At 38.4% G+C, this 21,811-nt stretch overlaps 1 protein-coding gene across 2 annotated transcripts; it reads left to right on the forward strand.

Annotated features, from left to right (window-relative positions):
- The first annotated feature begins 3,732 nt into the window (after positions 1-3,732).
- Positions 3,733-18,668, forward strand: LOC121997270. 2 transcript variants are annotated; one of them, XM_042551597.1, is made up of 10 exons: positions 3,733-4,141; positions 4,628-4,673; positions 4,785-4,851; positions 4,985-5,030; positions 5,110-5,208; positions 16,609-16,677; positions 16,777-16,906; positions 16,970-17,128; positions 17,223-17,380; positions 17,654-18,668. In XM_042551597.1, the coding sequence occupies exons 1-10, from the start codon at positions 3,812-3,814 to the stop codon at positions 18,467-18,469; spliced, it is 1,920 nt and encodes a 639-aa protein (XP_042407531.1). In that variant the 5' UTR covers positions 3,733-3,811; the 3' UTR covers positions 18,470-18,668. The 2 variants fall into 2 exon arrangements, with proteins under 2 accessions (XP_042407531.1, XP_042407529.1); XM_042551595.1 differs by having other exon boundaries at positions 16,777-17,128.
- The last annotated feature ends 3,143 nt before the right edge of the window (positions 18,669-21,811 follow it).

A 21,811-nucleotide genomic window follows, 5' to 3' on the forward strand; every position in this document is an offset into this window, starting at 1 on the left:
TTAGAACTGCATGCCCTTTTAAATTTTCATTCAAATATTTGGATGACCAAATTTCCTTTGGAATGATGATTTAATTTCAATCACTAGACTGATAATTTTGTTTCATCCATTTCAAAATTTAGCTTGTAGACGAACTATCTTGAACACCATAAGTATCACTTTAACCATCACCATAATCAAGCCATATAAGTCTCATATACGTGAGATCAATTGCATGAATTCGATCTCTCTATAGCATACAATGAATACTAGAGAAACTTAATAATGGGAATCGATTTTCTAAAATTCATTCAGACATAAAAAACTGAAATCATTTCATTCAATTCTTGGTTGCTAATGAGTTCACTATTTGGCCTGGTCCCAGCAGGATGCGCCTACATGACCTCGTTCTGAGTCACTATTATTTGGTCACACTTGGCCGAGCTGAAATGATCTTAGCTACCGACCTGCCGACCTACCGACTTGTCAACTTGCCGACCTGCCAATCTAATTTGACTGATCGATGAGCCGTCTGAGCTTGTTGAGCCAGACTCAACACGGGCACAAGCAAACATAGGACATGACCCTTATTTTCTTATGATCTCTTTCCTACTTTCTCATTGATACGACGTGTTGCGAGCGGCCCCAAAAGAAAGATGAGTTTCATACCACTCACCTATGAGGTAAGATGACAATCAAAGTCAATACGAGATGACAGCCAACGTCAAGGATGCAGTCAGGGTGCACATCATCATGCATACCACTCACCTATGAGGCTTAGCTCCTCGCTTTTCAAACACAAGTCGCTCAGTATAGCTCGGTCGGCCCCAAAGCCGATAAGATTTAATTTGAGGGACTCAACTCCCCACTCTTTAAGTGCAAGTCTCTTAGTATATAGCCAGTCGGATCTAGAGACGGTCGGACTTAAGGGACTCAGCTCTCCACTCTTCAAGGGTAAGTCTCTTAGCATATAGCCGGTCGGTCCCAGAGCTAGTCAAACTTAAGGAACTTTGCTCTTCACTCTTCAAGTGCAAATCTCTTAGCATACAGCCAGTCGGACCCAGAGCCGGTTGGACTTAAGGGACTCAGCTCTCTACTCTTCAAGAGCATGTCTCTTAGCATAAAGTCAGTCAGCCTCGAAACCAGTCGGACTTAAGGGACTCAACTCTCCACTTTTCAAGTGCAAGTCTCTTAGTATACAGTCATCTGGTCCAAGAGTCGGTCAGACTTATATGGCTCAGCCCCCCATTTCTTAGCGCCAAGACACTCAGTATATAGCTGGTTGACCTAAGAGTCAATTGGACTTACGAGGCTCAGCTCCCTACTTTGTAGCGTCGAGGCACTCAGCACACGACTAGTTGGCCATAGCGTCGGTTGGACCTTCGGAGTTAAGTTCTCCACTCCTTATGTGTATGTTTCCCAACATATAGCTTGTCGGCCACAAGGTAGGTCAGATTTCCTCCAGAAGACAATATTGTCAGATAATCGCAATAACCTATTAGAGAATAACGGCTACTCATCTGGGAATATTCTAATACTCTGACATGTACATGCAAAAAAACCTTCTTTTGAAGGTGGTCGTACATCCTTCGCTACTCGATATATTTTGACACCAGACATTCTCTGACTTCAGCTAGGTATGCTCTCTTAGCACACTCACGTACACACATTTACTGTTTTACCGTTCATCTTTTTTCTCTCCTTTTCGTCACCGGTCTGACTTGAGCGTCAGAATGTTTGTACCAAAGACTTCTTTCCTGGTTCTCACTTTAACATTTTCATTTGTTCTCTCTAATGTGCGCATAAAGGAGTTCTCCAAGTCATCTTCTTCCACTTTAAAGTTTTCTCATGATCAACAATAGAGTCATCTATCAACGCACCACCTCCCCGATTTCAAACAAATCACTCATGATTTTCATGGATAGCTCACACTTATAAATACCAGGTTTGTGCTCCGGAAAAGGAGTTTGACTTTCTAAAACTCTCTCTATTTTTCTTTTTTCTTTTATTATATATAAAAAAAGATAGATCCACTATTTTAATGGTCTCTCTAGTGTCGGTTCTATGAATATAGAAGGAGATACATACAGGTACACAGGTCATAAGTACATGATAAAGATAAATTTTAGATCGTCAATTTCTAAAAATCGACTCTTAATCTTTACATCAGACAAAGATATCATATATGTTTACCGTTACGTCTTAGGTTCTTCGTCCTTTCATTATAGATTTGGGGATACGATGTTGACTTAAAAACGGAAGGAGTCTCATCGGGATGGCTCCGATGAGCCATCTCATGAGTATTATTCCTCACAAAGTCGACGAAGAAAAAAGTATTTTCATTAATTTCAAAAGCTTCACGTGATCTCAAATGCGGCGGCGAATTTCTGCTGCATAAGGCATTCCTTAAAAGAATGTCAAATGGAATGAGATGCCACAGGTTACATTTGAGCTTTTTTTTAATTTAAATTTGTTATTGCCTCTTTCGGATAAAACAAAATAAAGAAGAATTGATCCCATTCAAAATTGATGAAGGTAATTGGCTGAAAATGCGGTTCAAATAAAAATTTCAAATTTTCTTATATGTTACAAAGAGAGTAAGTTGTTAGGACAAGGAGTCATAGATATTGATTCTCTGATATTCAAATCAAGTAGATGGATAGTAAAATGAACAGTAGTTATAAGCGTGTCAAAAAATATAGCATCACATACTTTTATATATAGATGGAGACCCCTTTTTATAACACCTTGATCTTATAGTGTCTATACACGAATCTCAAAGTATTTTCGAAAAAGGTCAGGTCATATAGAGATTCTGACACTTTTCCTAAAATGGGCTCCCAATCTTTGCAATTGACTGGGTGGAAGCTTTGAATATGCAGAGTACTTGTAGAATATTTTTTATTTGTCGTGGCACAAAATGTCAAAAATAAATACGAGGCTGATGGACTACAGACCCACAATAACCTTCTTTGGCCAATCGATCGAGTCATTGAAATAGTTCGATCGACCATCCCTCTCGAGGGTTACTTGGTCGACTTTTATGAATTCAGTCGATGACTCGACCTTTACTTGATTTCTTCAGTTGAGTTAGAGAACTGAAATAGACTGAGTGCCTAGCTAGTCCGATCGAACATATGGTCCGATCAGTTATATCACTCTATCGAGCTGATTTATTGTGCTATTTTAGAATCAGGGATAAAGATGGCTTAACAGAATACCGACTTAGCTCAAAGCTCTATGAACATTGCATGGATGAGCGTCCAATCAAATCCTTAGCTTAGTCAGTTTGACGACCCAATTGACTATCTTTTGACCAAAGTCACCATCTATGTTGACTTAAAAGATTGACTTTTTTTTTTTTATCTATGGGGCTATGGTGTCACGGTAGGACATCTAGTTTATCACTCAGACATCCGCGGTTCGAACCCTAGTTATGACGTATTTGTAAGAATTTTTTCTCCAAATGAGGGGAAGACACAATCAAAGGATGCTAGACTTCTAGGTTGACCGTCGCATGTACTTTCCAATTTACCCTGACGGCCGATAAAAAATTTCTATAACATCAACTCGATCATCTTAGTAATAATCAATAAAACGGAGCACCAAATTCAATATTGCACAATTTTTTTGGTTCCAACTTTGCCTATGAAGCCCGAGCCCAAGCCCAGGCCCAACACAATTTTCAGACGGGATGCAACTACTTTCTCACGTACCTATCACGTGCCACTCTCTAAGGATTCGGCCGCCCATCACGTGCGACATATCCTTCCGAGCAACAGAGGAAAACACCGGAGAGAGAGAGGAGAGAGAGAGGAGCGGAGCATCCGGAATGGGCAACACGAAAGCGGCCACAACGACAAGGAAGACGAAGAAGAAGGGGCGACCCTCTCTCTTGGACCTCCAGCGCCGCAGCCTCCGCCTCCAACAGCAACGGGAGCAGCAGTGCGATCCTGGCTCCGATGACGATCCCCGCCTCCGTGACTCAGCCGCGGCGGTAGCGGACGATGACGAAGAATCGGACCATGGGAGGCGGGAGAAGAAGCTCCGCTTGGTCCTTCGCCTCCACAATAACCCTAACGCTGCTGATTCGGCTGTCTCTGGCTCCGAATCCGATGACCGCAGAAGCAGAAACCTCGGGGCCGGCGGGAATGGTGCCGAGGTATTTTTATCTCAATTCTCTCCCTCCCCTGCTTTTCTCCGACTGTAGATCTGTTGAGACAAAATTGGGAATTTGATGGTCCGGAAAGACGGATACCATTAGATTTTTCTATTTGGAGGATTTGGGGGCAAATCTGATGCTGATTTTGTTTCAGTACGGTTTCGGCTTCGAATCGTTAGTGTTTGCGTGCTTCTCGGGTGGGGTATTTCTTCTGTTGGAGGGATCCTTGGATTCCGTCCTATTTTCCTTTTTATTCTTTTTCGTTTTCGTTTGAGAAGGAGAGGGACTGTGTGGTGGTGGTTTTGACTTGGTCAACCTCATGGTAACATGTTTCTCGTATGGAACAAAAGATACCCTTTTCTATCTTTTAGGGTTTTTCTCTCTCACCTGGTGATGTTTTTCCTCTACCAAACCCTTTTTAGCTCCTGATCAATCTTTTTTATTTGATTTTCGCTGATATGGCCTGGGTTAATTCCCTTGTTTCAGACAGAAAGGCAGAATCCTACATCGAAAGTGACGGATCTTCCACAAGGTATTTCGTTCGTCATATATTTAGTGATAACTCTAAATCAAAGAAAAAGAATTCCGTGGCTTTCATTATTTATGCCTTGCCAATGATGAATGTTTGTGTCCTTAACTACAGATTTTGGACCCACTACACCATTTCCGGACAAAAAGTTGTTGGTTTTCATCCTGGATAGATTGCAGAAGTGAGTGCTGTGTTTTCTTTGTTCGAAGCTCACCTGAACTGCCTTCTTCCTCTTCTTGGACCTTGGTCAATGTGTATTCTGTTCATTTATGAACCTTTTCATTAGATTTATTGGTTTGTTATATCCATATCAGGAAAGATACTTATGGTGTCTTTGCGGAACCTGTTGATCCTGAGGAGGTGCGTTGTCTTCCAATATGATTATCTTGTTTTGTGGACATGGCTATTGAATGATATTCTGGATTGGCCATTGTGGCAGCTTCCAGATTATCATGACATTATCAAACATCCCATGGATTTTGCTACGGTCAGAAAGAAGCTTTCTGATGGAGCTTATACCAACCTGGAGCAGTTTGAGGTCAGTTATTATGAATGCAGAATGTCTGAGTTTTTCTCTGGACTATTGATCACCTGATATTTTTTTCCTACCAAAATGTCCTCGGAAGATGCTGTATTTGTATATTTATCTATCATGTTCAACTTTGGTAATTCTGTTTTAACTGGAAGGTCCGGAAATCGTTCACTAACTAATAGTAGGATCATATGGAATTCTCGAAGCATCAAAATATTTTTTTTTGAAATCCTTTATTATTTTGTCCTTTGTGCATTGTGCTACAGAACCTTTATTTTCTTTCCTATTTGACTTCCATGTTAACTTGGTCTTAGCTTACTTTTTTTCTTTTCATTTGTTGAGTAGCATTTGAGTGAGTCTGCAGCTTTCTGTTAGTGTTCCTTTTTCCTGTCAAGGCATTTTCTGTCATGCTGAAAATGAAGATAGTAGCTAATGTTTTTTGCTTTTATAAATATCAATCAATAGTTACACTACTGTGATATTTCCGCTAAAAGAGGCCATGGATTCTCCTGCCAAGAATGCTTTAACATAAAACTTATGTTTCTACTTCAATTCATTCCCCTAAAAGTGTACTTGGGTTTGTAGTTTATTTGCTGCAACTGGAAAAAGTTAGTTGTTGTCCTTCTGGAAAAAACTAGCAGCTCGTGTATTTTTTTAATGTTCTGTTTTTTTTGCTTATCCAATGACTGAGAGCTAATGTGAAATCAGATTACTTTGTTCTTTTACTTTAGCATTTGGTGGTTCATGTGAGATCAAGGTGTTTTACTAGAACTGTAGAAAATTCCAATATCCAAGACTCGGCTCATTTGTCTATTTTTCTTCTTCTTTATACTCTCCACTTGAGATCAATTATACTGCAAATTGTTCACAAATTCAGTTACATGGGATCTATTCCACCATGCTGTTTCTTATATATTTGTTCATAAAATAAAGAATATGGGTGTTTTAGAAAATTTATTGAAATGGACTTAGACGTACTTATTTTTCATGGTCATGTCATGTACTGGGATGATGGTGAAACTAGCCATAAGATGTACTTACTGTTAATGATTTTTTTTATTGGGCCAAAGAATATGCTATTGATGGGTTTGATTGTATAAGCTTCAAGGAACTGTTTTAGGGGACTGCAAAGGAGAATTGCAACTTTGGACATTCTTTCCTTTCTTCCACTGGCTTTTCTTTTAACTACTATGCACTAAGAGGCGTTTCTAAATTGATACAAGAATTCTCTTGGTTCTGAGTTCAGAGTCATCTTCCCACAATTCATTCTTGGGATGTTTCTCTATTTCTGTTAAATTTCTTAATGCAGGTTTAATTTCCTTTTGGTCACTACATTTTGACAATTCTCTCCATTTATTCTGAAAGCTTATTGTCTGAATTTATGCATATAGTTTAGAAAAATATTTCATTTTCCCCATCTAACTTCAAATCAATAATGATGACATTTTTTCCTCATAACTCCAAGGTTCTTGTCATCATCAGGTCATGCAAATCCCAACTATTTGTGGGCATTGATATCATTATGATATATTGTTGGATTGATATGTTTTTGAAGTATATTGTAATGTTGCTATTAATATTTGACCTAGCGAGAATGGAGCTAATGCTTCTCTGTAGGTGTTGGATTACATCAAAGGTTATCATTTTAACTCCAAGCCCCTATCTTAGTCGAGAAGGAAAATATATTTTGATGAAGTAGTCGTATTAACATAGTTTTGTATGGGTATTGCATCTTTAGCATACTCAATAGGAGCTCAACAAGCAAACTGAATAATTCGCATATCATAAGCTCACTATATTTTTCTTCAATACTAAGGGATGTGAGAAATGGATAGTAATGCTTGACCTGATAATACTGCTTTCATGACTTTGAGATCCAATGATTCCAATCCCCAACCTCTTAAAATGTTTGAGCTTTCAGTCAGGTTTGCCACTCTGGCAGCCATATGACATTGAAGCCAGACATAGAGAGATGGGTTCCTAGGGAGTAGAGAGGGCAATAAAAAACTGTCGACAGAAGGAAGAGGGCTTAACTGATATGTCCATCCCCTATGATATGTTATACTGGATCTTCGAAACCCAAGATACATGGATGGACTGGATGGTTCCAATTTCTTCCCTTTTAGCTAGGCGTTCAGTGACCTTTGAGGCTGCTAGGAAGATTTCTTCCTTCCAGCATTTGTTGTTCCCCTCCTTGTTTGTCACATGGTACTGTCATTGCTTTTAATGAACATTATATAGATATTTTGATTTTAGAGACTGAAAAGTATGATAAGTTTAATAGTCATAGGTTTCTTGGTAATATTAAGATCAAGTGAGATTAAGAAAGCTTTATACAAAACTAAAGTAGATAAATGTGTATGTCCTAATGATATTATATTGAATTTTGGTAGAACTTAGGTGGTCAAGGGTATAATTTAATTAAATAAGTTATTTAGTAACATTTTGAAAAATAACAAGATGCTTAAAGAATGTAAGAAAAGTTTTTTTAGTACCTATTTATAGCTAGAAAGTGATATATATTATTGTTCTAATCATGGTTTAAGGTTCCGTTCCATTTCAACGGACACTTAGTGAAACATTTTGTTGACTAACTGACCGACATGTTGAACAACCTGACACCACTAAACTACTCGGTTATGTCTTTGACGTCAGATGACAAGGAGTGGAGGAGATGCAATGTCAATTGTAGGTGAGAAACATGTATTACCAACAGCCGGTGGATACAAGGCAGTGCTCCATGTGCAAATAAGGTTAACCATTTGATGCCGGGCAGACGGGCAGACGGGCAGACGGGTTGACGAGAAGTGGAAATTGAGAAGAAGACAAGAAGCCTCCAGATTTTTTGGAAAAATGACCTGTATTTAATAACTGAGGATTATTCCTCAAACAACTAAACACATGTTTATATACACTCTAAACCTTAAGACACAAATAAAAGAAATAAATCCCAACATATAGATCTAAATTCCAAACTTGTAAAGAAAGGAAAAGAATCCTAACAAAAAGGAAAAAGACTCACAATCCTAAAATCCCTTAACGAACTCAAAATCTAAAAAAAATATTAAAGATAAAAATTACTAAAAATACCAAACATACTTTAAATACTAAAAAAAATAAAAATTATCAAAAATAATAATAATAAATCCTCGGTTCCTCTTGCATCAGTCATCCCGGGTTGAAAAGATTCGTCCTTGAGTTTAGAGTAGTTTCAGGTGGTAGCCTAGGAGGAAGATCATCAGACACCAAATTGACAATTGTTTGTTGCGGATAAATGTGAGTTTCCTTTTGGGTGATAAGAGTGTTTGCGGTTCCATCTTCAAAAAAAACCATCACGATTGGATGTTGGAACTGGGAAATGATCTTAGCTTCTCCATCTATTGCCTTCTTCATGTATCTACGCAATTTGGACTCCTGCACAATCGTATCTTCGACAACGTTAGGTTTCCCATATTCAGACTTTGAAAGAGCATGTTGAGATTGGGATTTTTGCATCTTTGTCACTTGTTTAGAACCCTTTAGATTACTGATGGCTGCCAGAACTGTACTTGCTACCGCTTCATTTTGGTCATGCCAATTGTTAGTAATAAAATTCATAGGCTGCAACGAATAGTTACTGTTTCTGATTCCCTTTGAATTGGAATTGGTTCAATATAGATTGTCTTGATTGATTGCATTTTCCCCTTTCTCATGCTTTTTCTTCCATAAATCCATAAAGGACGGGCAGGCTTCCTTTAAATGTGAGGCACAAAATTTTCAGAAAAAGATATGAAATCTTGGAAAGGGTCCATGTCAAAACCAGCTGCAGCAACTTGGTTTCCATTATCAGCAATGATGCCTTCATTCAGATCAAAGTTAAGTTTACTAGTCTGATGCAGACATAACAACAGATGAGGTCTTTGTAGGTGATGAGACATAATCTTTAGCACCTTCTATAGCCTCAGTGATGCCTTCATTCAGATCAAAGTTAAGTTTACTAGAGTCTGATGCGGACATAACAACAGATGAGGTCTTTGTAGGTGATGAGACATAATCTTTAGCACCTTCTATAGCCTCAGATAACATAGAATCTGCAGATTTTGACACATGCGCAATTTCTTGGCTAATCCCATTGAAGTCTCATGAGATTCTTTCGTCTTATTATCATTGATGGCTCCAACGGTGCAGTTGGAGATAGTTGGTTCTCTTACTGATTCATCAGTGTTAGACGGAATGGGGTTGTTATTCTCATCATTACCATTCAACTCCATGTCACGACATTCCATGTTCAGCCATACAATTTCTAGACTTATAGTGATTTTCATGAAACAGAACATCTGGAGCGTCAGATGAAATAACCACTTTACTCCCTTGCAAAGGTCTCAACCATCTCTTTAGCTGGAGTATGTGATTGAGATTCACCAACGACTAGCTTTTCTGATTCTTCACAACCTGAAGCAGCATTCTCAAGTTGACATCCATCTTTGGGAGGAACTTCAGAGGAACATATATTGAAATTCCATCTTTTTCATTCTGCTCCTTTTCGTCAAACTCTTCTTCATCTTGGTACTCTTCTGGGTTAAATTCTTCCTCCAAATTATCTTCAAATCCGTCCAGGTCATTTCGGGGCGTCGAAGCTATCGTCCTCCATAGCAAATCCTAATCAGCCTTGGAACGAAGTTTGAATGTACCCAAAAGGAAGAAAATGATCTTTATCTTTTCTTCATCTTCTTCCCATCCGTAATCTTGGTTTTGTCTTGTTTTGTCTCATGAGCACTGTAAGTGCTCCCATCACGTCGATGCTCGACCCTTGTGTCTGATGGCAATAAGCTTCACCTTCATCCGATCTGGAACTTGCTTATAGTCGAGGATCCGCTCCACTTTGTTGATTCAATTAACAAAATTCTCTATCTATGACGTACTAGAAAATTCGAGTAGATCAACTCGAAATCCGAGGTCTCCATGTGGATCCTCTCAACCACATACCTCATGATCATAAAGATTTCGTGTCATTGTCGCTACACACTGGGTTAAATCTGCGACTTGCCTCTATAAAACCTCAATCTCGTCTTGGGTGCTACAACCACAGTACGAGGCTTTCTTATTTGGAACCTACCTTGTACGATCACGATGACCTTCCATTAGATCTAACACTTGACTTTCTCAATCGGAATTTGCCAGCTTTGATACTTGTCTTATCCTGCGGGCTAACGAGAAGTAAAAATTAAGGAGAAAACAAGAAGAGAAAACCGTTATCCTACATATTTTTTTGAGAAAAGCAAACTTTATTTAATAATTGAGGATATTCCTCAAACAACTAAACACATGTTTATATAAACTCTAAACCTTAAAACACAAAGAAAGAAAACAAAACTCAACATATAGACCCCAATTCTTAACTTGTAAAGAAAGGAAAGGAATTCTAACAAAAAGGAAAAAGGCACACAATCCTAAAATCTCTAAACGAACTCAAAATCTAAAAAATATAAAAGATAGAAATTACTAAAAATACCTACAACAACAACCAAGCCTAATCCCACTAAGTAGGGTAGACTACATGGATCCTTTTACGCCATTGAGTTCTATCTCCTATCATTATCTATACTTAAATAAATTTTATTTTGTTTTATTGTTGCTAACCAGACCATTTTTAGTCTTACTCTTCCTTGTTTGATATGTGTGTTTGTCATAGTTTCATATCGTCTAACTGGAGTATTTATTGGTCGTCTAAGTACATGTCCGTACCATCTTAAACATGTCTCTTGGAGCATTTCTTATTCTATCCATCCTCGTATGTCCACACATCCACCTTAACATTCTCATCTCTGCAACTCTCATCTTCTGCTCATGTGCTCTATATAACATAGCAAGTCTAATTGCAGTTTTGCATAACTTTCCTTTAAGTTTTATAGGTACTTTACAATCACATAAAACACCTAAAATAAAAAAAATATCTTAAAAAATTAAAATGACCAATAATAATAATAATAATAATAATAATTCGTCGGTTCCTTCGGCATCACCATTGTTGCGTCCAAGAGTTAGATGATAGTCCACGCACACGTGTTATAGGTGATGGCGTCATGGGGTGTAAACACAGGGTTGCGGCACAAGTGGCTTTTGTGCAAGGCAATGGATGGTTGGTGGCTTGCACAAGAGCAAAGGAGGTTGGGTGGCTCACAAAAGGATAGTGGGTTGCAGCGACACTCGACGATTGTGGGAGTGAAGTGGCACGATGGTCGCTAGGGACAATGCGGAGGCATTTGGGTGTGAGTATGAGCCAAGTGGGGAGTGAAAAAGAAGAAAAGGGTTTTTCTACTCCTTTGAAAATTAACTTGTCCATTTATTCAATTAACATGGCCTAGCCTAGGTATGAATTTGGTTTAGCTTTAATCTACTCATTATAAGTCCAAATCTAGAGCAAGTCGTTTGGACCTGCATGATTGTAATATCTATGCTTACCTAATGAAGTCCCCAAAACTTAATTAGACACTAGATCCCCAAAAGTCAATAAGTTGGTTTAGTTCAATGTAATTGGTCATCTAAAATTTAAAATAAATTATGGTGAGCAATTAAATAGAATAAAAATTTGATATCTAATGCCCTCCAACTGAAGTTATTTGATTCTCAAATTCAGTTATCTAAGGGAACAAGTCATACTAAGTAAAATTAATCATGTTATCATTAATAATTCAAAGCCAAAATTGTACCGGTATGACACAATACGGTACGAAAATCATATTGTTCTTCTCAATGATCAAAATGATAGCATAAGTTGAGATTTTAAAACTTGGTTCTAATTGTGAGAATGTTTGATAAGTCACATTATAGAAAGAGTGATCAAACGAAGAATAAGAGATGCGATGAATATTTTTGAGAATTTAGTTGGTTTCATATTTAGATAATGAATCATAGATATTATTTATTTAATAAGACAACTGATGAAGAAATATAGAGATAGAGGGATTTGCATATATTTTATCTACTTAGAAAAAATTTGTGATAGAGTCCTTAGATTATTATTATGGTGGAATTTGAGATAGAAAAGGAATTTCTAGTAATTATGTTGATGAGATTAAAAATAATATAAGATAATGTTATCACTAGCATTATACCTACTTGAAATTTGACAAATGATTTTCCTTTAGTTATTTTTTGTGCTTATATCAAGGTTCAATTCTAGGTTAATATTATTTTATGTTAGGACAAGCTAACACATCATATTCAAGATTAACTTCAACGTGTGCTATTTGCCACATTATGGTGTTAATTGATGAGTCTAATTAGATTTGATTCACATCTTAAATTATCGAGGAAAATTTTGAAACTGTGGTTTTTAAGATCAGCAGAACAAGTAAAAAAAAGAAGAATATATAAAATGTATCTTTTGAGTAATAAGAGAAGAACCAATGGAACAATTAACATCGGTGGAAATGAAGTTCTGTATATCATATTATTTAACTAGAGATGATTGAGTATATGGACCCTGTAGTCTCTGTTCAATAATCTGCTTTTTGCCAAGTTGGCTAAAGGGTGGTAGATTTGTTATAATGGGGCAGATCAAATTCCAGCGGGCGCATGCCCTCAGGGAAAAACTTCTCCCACCTCCTAGCCACTTGCGGTCGGTTATAAGCTGACCCCGTGATTTACCTCCCTTCATATAGGGGACGGGGTGTGAAGAGCGTCTGGGGTAAGCGTAATCACTTTTTGCTACAATAATCCGTAATGAAAAAGGGTGTGAGGGACGCCTAGGGTAAGCAGAATCACCTTTTGCTACAATAATCCGCTTTATAATGAAAAAGGGTAAATATGGTATTCCAGGAGTTGGTATATCCTTGTGTGTTTAGCTTGGATATAGTAAGATGCTGTTAATGACTTTTTTTCCTTGTGCTTTAAAATTCTAGTTAAATATTTCTTGGAACTTGTTTCATCTACTACAGCACTGTAATTTTGCCATATTGTACTTCATCATGGAACTCCGCCCATGATGACCGGTCATGGCCGGTCTCAAGCCCGGATAAAGGAGGAGGGTCGCGTTAGGTTGCCAGCCAGTGTCAAACTATGGCAAATATTCAATGAATGAATCCATTAAACTATTGTGCTAATGCTAGGTTGTTCCCCGGAAGGAACGCGTTGCAGGGTCCGACTGTAACGTCTCGGCAAGGACCGCTACATCTCCAGAACTCGGGTGTAATGATAAATATACAAGGTCTTACTGTAACGTCTCGACAAGGACCGCTACATCTCCATGAGAACTTGGGTGTAGTGTTAAATAGGCAAAAGTTCTCACACCATAGGTTGAACAAGAACAAATATGATAGGAAAACTAATAATCTAAAATTTGGAACATAGAATATAAGAACTCTCACTGATAAATCAATGGAGGTAGTAGATATGATGATTAGGAGAAAAATTAGTATTTTGTGTGTACAAGAGACAAAATGGATAGGCGAGAAGACAAAGATGATAGAGAACTCGGGTTTTAAGTTATGGTACACTGAAAAGAGTAAAGCAAGAAATGGAGTGAGTATCATTATAGATAGTTTGTTAAAGGATGAAGTTGTAGGAGTAGTTAGAAAAGGGGATAGAATTATAGCCCTTAAGATAATAGTGGCGAAAGAAACTATGAACATAATTAGCGTATATGCACCACAAGTAGGATTAGATGAAGCTACCAAATTAAGGTTTTGGGAGGACTTAGATGAAATATTACAAAATATTCCACCAAATGAAATGATTTTAATAGGAGGTGATCTAAATGGGCATGTCGGAGGGAAAAATGAGGAATATGAGAGAGTACATGGAAGTTATGGGTTTGGAACGAGGAATGAGGAAGGGAAAACTATATTAGATTTTGCGATAGCATATGACCTTATATTAGCTAATACGTTTTTTAAGAAAAGAGAAGAACACTTAGTCACATTCAAAAGTGGGAATAATAAATCGCAAATTGACTTTCTTATGGTTAGGAAGAAGGATAGAAAGATTTGTAAAGATTGCAAAGTCATCCCTGGAGAAAGCTTAACTACCCAACATAGGGTAGTAGCATTGGATATACGCTTCAAACATAGTATCAATAGAAATAAAATATATACAATTTCTAGAATTAAGTGGTGGAAGTTAAAGGATGGGAAACAAAATATATTTAAGGAGAAGGTAGAAGTACAAGCATTAGGTGAAATATACGATGACTCTAATATAACATGGGATAAGATGGTATCAAAGTTGAAAATAGTAGCTAAGAGTGTACTCGGTGAGTCAAAGGGACATGCACCACTAAGTAAAGAATCTTGGTGGTGGAATGAGAAAGTACAAGAGAAAGTGAAGAAAAAACGAATAACTTATAAAGAATTATATATTTGTAAGAACGAGGAAAACTTAAAAAAATATACAATAGCCAAGAAAGAAGCTAAGAAAGTAGTGAGTGAAGCAAAAAATGAAACTTTTGAACGCTTATATAAAAAATTGGATACAAAAGAAAGGGAAAGAGACATTTATAGAATAGCTAAAGTGAGAGAAAGGAAAACAAGAGATCTTAGCCAAATAAAATGTATTAAAGATGAATGTAATAGGGTATTAGTAAATGATAGAGAAATAAAAGAGCGGTGGAAGAGGTATTTTCATCAACTTTTTAATAAAGGTTTAGGTGACCAACTTAACTTAGGTAATTTAATTAGGTCAAATGAGCATAGAAATTTTAATTTTTATCGTAGAATTCAAACTTCAGATGTAAAACAAATTTTAAATGAGATGCACAATGGAAAAGCCGTTGGACCAGATGATATTCCGATAGAGGTATGGAAGTGCTTAGGGAAACAAGGTATTGAATGACTTACAAAATTATTTAACATGATATTGAAAACGAAAAGAATGTCTGATCAATGGAGGATAAGTACTCTAGTTCCCTTATATAAGAACAAGGGAGACATATAAAATTGTGCAAATTATAGGGGTATTAAACTAATGAGTCATACTATGAAACTTTGGGAAAAAGTAATAGTAAAAAGATTAAGGAAGGAGACCACAGTGACAGAAAATCAATTTGGGTTCATGCTTGGAAGGTCGACAATAGAAGCTATACATCTCCTTAGATAATTAATTGAAAAATATCGGGAGCAAAAACAAGATCTACATATGGTATTCATTGACTTAGAAAAACTTATGATAGAGTCCCAAGAGAAATTATATGGAGAATTTTAGAAAAGAGAGGTGTTAGCGTAACATATATTGAACTAATTAAGGATATGTATGAGGATGTAATGACCAGAGTAAAGACTTCAGGTGGCGTAACTGAAGCATTTCCAATAAAGATAGAGTTACATCAAGGATCAACCCTAAGTCCCTATCTTTTTACACTAATTATGGATGAACTCACTGCACACATTCAAGACATAGTACCGTGGTGCATGTTGTTTGCAGATGATATTATTTTGGTAGATGAGACACGTGAAGGAGTAAATGCTAAGCTTGAATCTTGGAGGGAAACACTAGAAGGGAAAAATTTTAAGCTTAGTAGATTAAAGACAGAATATATGAAATTTAAGTTTAGCAATATTAGAAGTAATGAAACAATTGTTAAGATAGGAGAGGACGAGTTGCCCGAAATCGAGAGATTTAAATATTTAGGATCATTTTTACAAAATGATGGAGGGATTGAGAGAGATGTCTTACATAGAATACAAGCAGGATGGGTGAAATGGAGGGGAGCGTCGGGTGTTTTATGTGACCGTAAAGTACCTCTTAAACTTAAAGATAAGTCCTATAAAACCGCAGTTAGACCTGCTATGTTATATGGAGCTGAATGTTGGGCTATGACTCGAGCACATGAGCATAAGATGAGAGTTGCAGAGATGAGGATGTTAAGGTGGATGTGTGGACATACGAAGATGGATAAAATAAGGAAGGAGAGCATTAGAGAGAAAGTCGGAGTTGCATCTATTGAGGACAAACTCCGAGAGACACGTTTAAGATGGTACGGACATGTACTTAGACGACCAATAAATGTTCCAGTTAGGCGATGTGAAACCATGATAAACATGTATATCAAACGAGGAAGAGGACGACCAAAAAAGACTTGGTTAGCAACAATAAAACAAGATAAAATTTATTTAAATATAGATAATAATATAATAGGAGATAGGGCTCAATGGCGTAAAAAGATTCATACAGCCGACCCCACCTAGTGGGAAAAGGCTTAGTTGTTGTTGTTGTTGTTGTTATGCTTGAAATTTTGAAGACAAGCATCCTTGGAACTCTTTTTGTGTACTGCTGTTTTGGCATATTCTACCTCGCTTCCTTTTTCTTTGCCTCTTTGCTTGATGATTTCTATTGCGATGAATAGGCCTTTCGTAACTTGTTCCTTTTATTAGCATATCAGTGGTGACCTTCTATTTATCTGATAACATATTCGTTTCATGTTTTTTGCAGAAAGATGTCTTTTTAATCAGCTCAAATGCAATGCAATACAATGCACCAGACACAATTTACTACAGACAGGTGTCAGCTGTCTCTATCATTTGTTTGTTTCCATTAACTTTCTGGTAGTGATATATGCACTTTGTTACTTTCATGTTGATGAGTATTTTGTCTGTACAGGCTCGAGCAATACAAGAGCTTGCAAAAAAGAATTTCGATAATCTAAGACAAGAAAGTGATGATAATGATGAAGAACCAAAGCCAGCAAGGAGAGGCAGGCCACCGACTAAAAATATCTTCAAGAAATTAGGTCGGCCCACTGTTGACAATGTTTGCTCCAATGTCTCTTCCAATGCGACGCTTGCTAATGCAGGAGACAATCATCAATCAACCAACTTGTTGAACAATTTATTTCATACTGGATTGGATAAAACCAAGTTAACCAACCTGCCTACAAAACCTTATGCTCTTCGCAATACTGAACCTCATAGTTTCCCCAATGAGCATACGCTTGAAAGGGAAGACAATTCAGGTTCTTAAATTGTGTTTGTTTAATAATAAATTTAGACAAAAATATGACCATTTGTGAAATATATCACAATTATTCTTTTGGGATCTTTTTGTAGGTTCTGCCTATAAAAGTGGTCCATTGAAATATCTAAAGAAGTCCTTTGTTATGGATGAAAATCGTCGCAGTACATATACCCTACCTGAGGTGGTCAACTCCCTAATGGTGCCATCAGTGTTAACGACATTTGATGGAGAGAGAAAGCAGCTGATTCCTGTAAGTATTAAGTTAGATTGAAGCATGAAAATTTCAATTGGCCATTGTTTCATGGTCTAACGATGTGGTTATCCTATCCAACATTCGTATCTTACTAAGAAATAACTCTATTCATGGTAATTACCTACACCGGAAGATTATCAGTAGACTTTAGCTGTTCACTCTCCTTAATTTCTTCCTTAGCTTCTGATAAAGTTTCACATTGTGGCTATACCATGTCATACTATGCTGCGTATTAATTTCTCAAGTTGATGTTCTGACTGTTAAAATTAGGTCGGCCTTTACACGGAGCATGTTTATGCAAGGAGCTTGGCACGATTTGCTGCAAAACTTGGTCCAATTGCCTGGGAAATTGCTGCTAAACGAATTGAGCGCCTTCTCCCTCCTGGGACAAAGTTTGGCCGTGGTTGGATTGGAGAGAAAGAGGCACTGCAACAGTCTCATCCTCTACCATCTAAATCCCCGAATTCATCCCAACCTGAAAACTTGGCAACCACAAGTGCATCGGCATCTGAACATGCGTCTGATGATGCAGCGATCGAAGTTAACACAGGCTCAAGTTCACCAGCTATGCCCCTTTCTCATCCAAGAAGATCCATAGATTCTGCAGAAGTCAGTGCTAGAAGTCAAGCTAGTTCTTTGAAACCACATAACGCTGTAGGCCTACATGGTATGTGGCAAAAGACAGGAAACCAACTTCCACAAGTAGTTGGTTTAGGGTTTAATCGTCTTTCTCAAGTCGGAAATACTGTCAAGGTATCAGCAGCATCTGGGAGTTTTAGTTCAGAGGCAACAATATTGCATTCTCACACATCGACAGACATGCTGTCAAGAACTAACATTCAAGCGTCGACTAGTAATTTAAACACTGATTCTGTATATTCAGTTACTGATCCAAGTACCTCATCAGTTTCCGGCAGCCACCTGCCTGATGGCCCCCATGATTCTCAGGGAATAAGGAGAGTGACCTTGATGCCGAAGTCGGTTTCTATTTCTCCTGACCTAAATTTAGGCTTTCAATCAACAGGATCACCAGTTTCAGGGGTTCGATTAGATTCGAAAAACCCAAACCTAGCATTGGGGCTCTGAAACTGTACACCTTTCCTTTCCACTTGGTAGAAGTTAGAGAACAGAAACGGCTTATGGCTCATGTTGTTACAAATAGCGCCCCCTAGTGATGCAGGTGTTTTAACAATTGATGAAACCCGCATTCCGTTGTAAAAGTAGAAGGGTGTTTGTACAGATTAATCATTATCGATATTAATTCTTAACAAGTCTTTTGTTGTTCTCTCTCGCTGGTGAAATTTACTTGTATTTCTTTTCATGGGTTGAAGTTGAACAGAGGACCGGATCCTCTGGTCCCCTTGTCCTGGTCCGTACTTGGACCGGGATAAGGAGATTGATGGGAGATAATGATCCCTACCTGTTAATAAGTGGGGGCCTATTGCTCTTCACCAATATAAAGGTTGGACTATGAAGTGATCCAACTTTTTCGGACAAGAGGATCCGCCTCTGAAAGAAGAGGCCGTCTTAGTATTAGGCCTATCAATGAATTATAAGATAATTAAGTTTATTATATTAATGATTATGGATTGGTTTATTAGGTCAATGGTTAATTTAAGGGTTAAAATTTTATTTAATTTAATGAGATTTATTATGTATTTAAGAAGGAAGATAAAAAATTTGAAATATTTAATATTTATTGGATGAATATAAAAGTCTTTTGAGTGAAATATTTAAAGAGACTTTTCTTCTTCTTGTTCTTGGTCGAACATCTGTGTGTGATTAGTATCACGAAGGTGGTTTTTCTTTGAATCTAAGTTCGTGCGACGAATGAAAAATGTGTTCGTGTGGATGCCATAGATGCGCGAGTGTTCTGATCGTGTTGAGATCTACATCCGAATCAAAGTTGCTGTCGAAAGTATCGTTCACGCGACAAAGGTAACCTAATTATGTCATAGAGTAGCAAAAATGAGTATACTATATTCGCATGAATCTCTGGAGGTATCCTTTTTCTGCTATGTTATGTATTATTTTATGCATAAGATCTTTACAGTGATATCAGAACCGCTTGCAAATACATATACATAATTTTAGTTCTATTTTATATGTGACATAGATGAAGAATGTGTTTATTATGATTTGCACAATTATATGAGTGTTTTTGTCGGGAATGAATCCCACATAAACATGAACGACAACTTATGTTGCCGCTGGATGTTGCCTTTTGCTCCAAACATAGACAACAATTCTGAACAACAACTCGCTAGTTGCTCCAAACATGGAAAGCAACTCACATTTAGAACAACAAGGATTGAGGCTTTGAACAGCGACTACAAGGGTCCCTTTGTTGGTGCAATATTCCCTAGGTCAAGGTTGATCTGGTTGACTGAGCTTGAATTGGTTTAAGCTCGAGTCTTGATGTTTGGGTTTCGATGTTTGACAATACATGGACACAAGACATGGAGATTGCAGGTGCAATTGTTCATGTGGTGAGATTGTGAAGGAGAGTCAAGTAGGTCAAGGTTAACTGGATACTTGACTGGAAAATCCTGGTGAGTGAAGCCAGGTGAAAGTCCTAACTGGGAGGTTAGACAGACTGAAAGTCCTGGTGAGTGAAGTCAGGCAGAAGGAAAAACCCTAGTGAGTGAAGCTAGGTGAAAGTCTCGATGAGTGAAGCCGGGCAGCTGGAAAATCCTAGTGAGTGAAGCCAGGTGAAAGTCCTGGTAAGTGAAGCCAGACAGAAGGAAAATCCTGGTGAGTGAAGCCAGGTGAAAGACCTAGTGAGTGAAGCTAGGCAGCATGGAAAGTCCTGGTGAGTGAAGCCAGACAAATGAGAAACCCTAGTGAGTGAAGCTAGGTAGAAGGAAGTCCTGGTAAGTGAAGCCAGGCAGGTGAAAGACCTGGTGAGTGAAGCCAGGTGAAAGACCTAGTGAGTGAAGTTAGGCAGAAGGAAAGTCCTGATGAGTGAAGCCAGGCACAGGAAATCCAGATGGGTCAAGGTTGATCAGACATCTGGTGTTGGGAAACCCAAGTAGGTCAAAGGGATTGACCGGATACTGGGCACGGGAAATCCAGGTGGATCAAGGTTGATTGGACACCTGGTGGAGATAAGTCCAAGTGGGTCAAGAATGACCAGACACTTGACATGAGGAGAAAAGTCCAAGTGGGTCAAAGGGAATGACCGGACACTTGGTGAGAGAGTTCTAGCAGGTCAAGGGTGACCAGATGCTAGGCATGATGTATCAACAGATCATGGTTGACCGGATGTTGGTTTAGGGGACTTATTTTTGGGCAAAAACAAGAGCTGGATTGATCAACCGATCGATTGGCTCATGCCCAATCGATCAGTCGATCGATTGGGAGAGTCCCCGCGACAAGCCTTCTCCAAATCGATCGGTGGATCGATTGGAGAGAAGTGTCGCGCGAACAGAAAGCCTCCCAATCGATCAGCCGATCGAATGGGAGCCTCCGATCGATTGAGAGCCTCCGATCGATCAGTCGATCGATTGGGAGTCGTGATTCTGCGCGATAAACCCTGGATTGATCAGCCGATTGATCCAGGCATTTCCCGAGAGCACAGAGGCGCTTTGGATCGATTGATCGATCGATCCAAAGTCTCCTCGATCAATTGGGAGCAATCCGATCAATCGGAAGCAATCCGATCGATCGGGATTTGACCGTTGGCACAGGATATAGTTGTTGTCGTGTGTTCGTCTTCGGTAAAGAACTTCTAGAGCTCATTTTTTCAGCCCAGATCTTCACAGCGACTCCACAAAGCTCTCACGCCAGATCTTGAAGGTTCTTGGAGGGTGCTGGTGCACATCCAAGTCAAGAGGCGAGAAAGAAGCTAGGGTTAGGGTTTTTGTGCATCTCTTGTAAGCTTTTGCTTGTATTGTATTTCCCTTCCCTTTCTTCTTATACTGTGAGCTTGTAGGGCTTCTCCGCCTTCGGTAGTTATCGAAAAGGAGTGTTTTATTAGTGGAGGGTACGTGAGTGTGTGGATCCTTGGACTAGTCACCTCTTCTTGAGGTGGATACCAAGTAAATCTATGAGTTAGCGTTGTGTGGTTGTTTCTTTGTATTTTCCGCTGCATTTCATCACAAGAAGCCAGCAACGACGAGCACGAGATCGCGCCGAGCTATTCACCCCCCTCTAGCTACATTTTGGTCCCAACAAGTGGTATCAGAGTGAGGTCGCTCTTTACCGGAATCATTGCCGGAAGGAGCAACAAAGCTAGAGGATGTAGAAGTTGGAGCAAATTCTATCAAGTCAAAGACTTCATCATCAAGTTCAACTTCAAATGGAATTCCAAGATGGTCTTGGATTCGACACAAGGGTGCCTCCACCATTCACAATGATGAGCTTCGATCTTTGGAGATCAAGGATCGAGAATTTCTTAATAGTGGAGATAGAGCAATGATTTTCTCT

This window comes from Zingiber officinale, chromosome 6A (assembly GCF_018446385.1).
Source record: "Zingiber officinale cultivar Zhangliang chromosome 6A, Zo_v1.1, whole genome shotgun sequence".
Taxonomy (NCBI): Eukaryota; Viridiplantae; Streptophyta; class Magnoliopsida; order Zingiberales; family Zingiberaceae; genus Zingiber; species Zingiber officinale.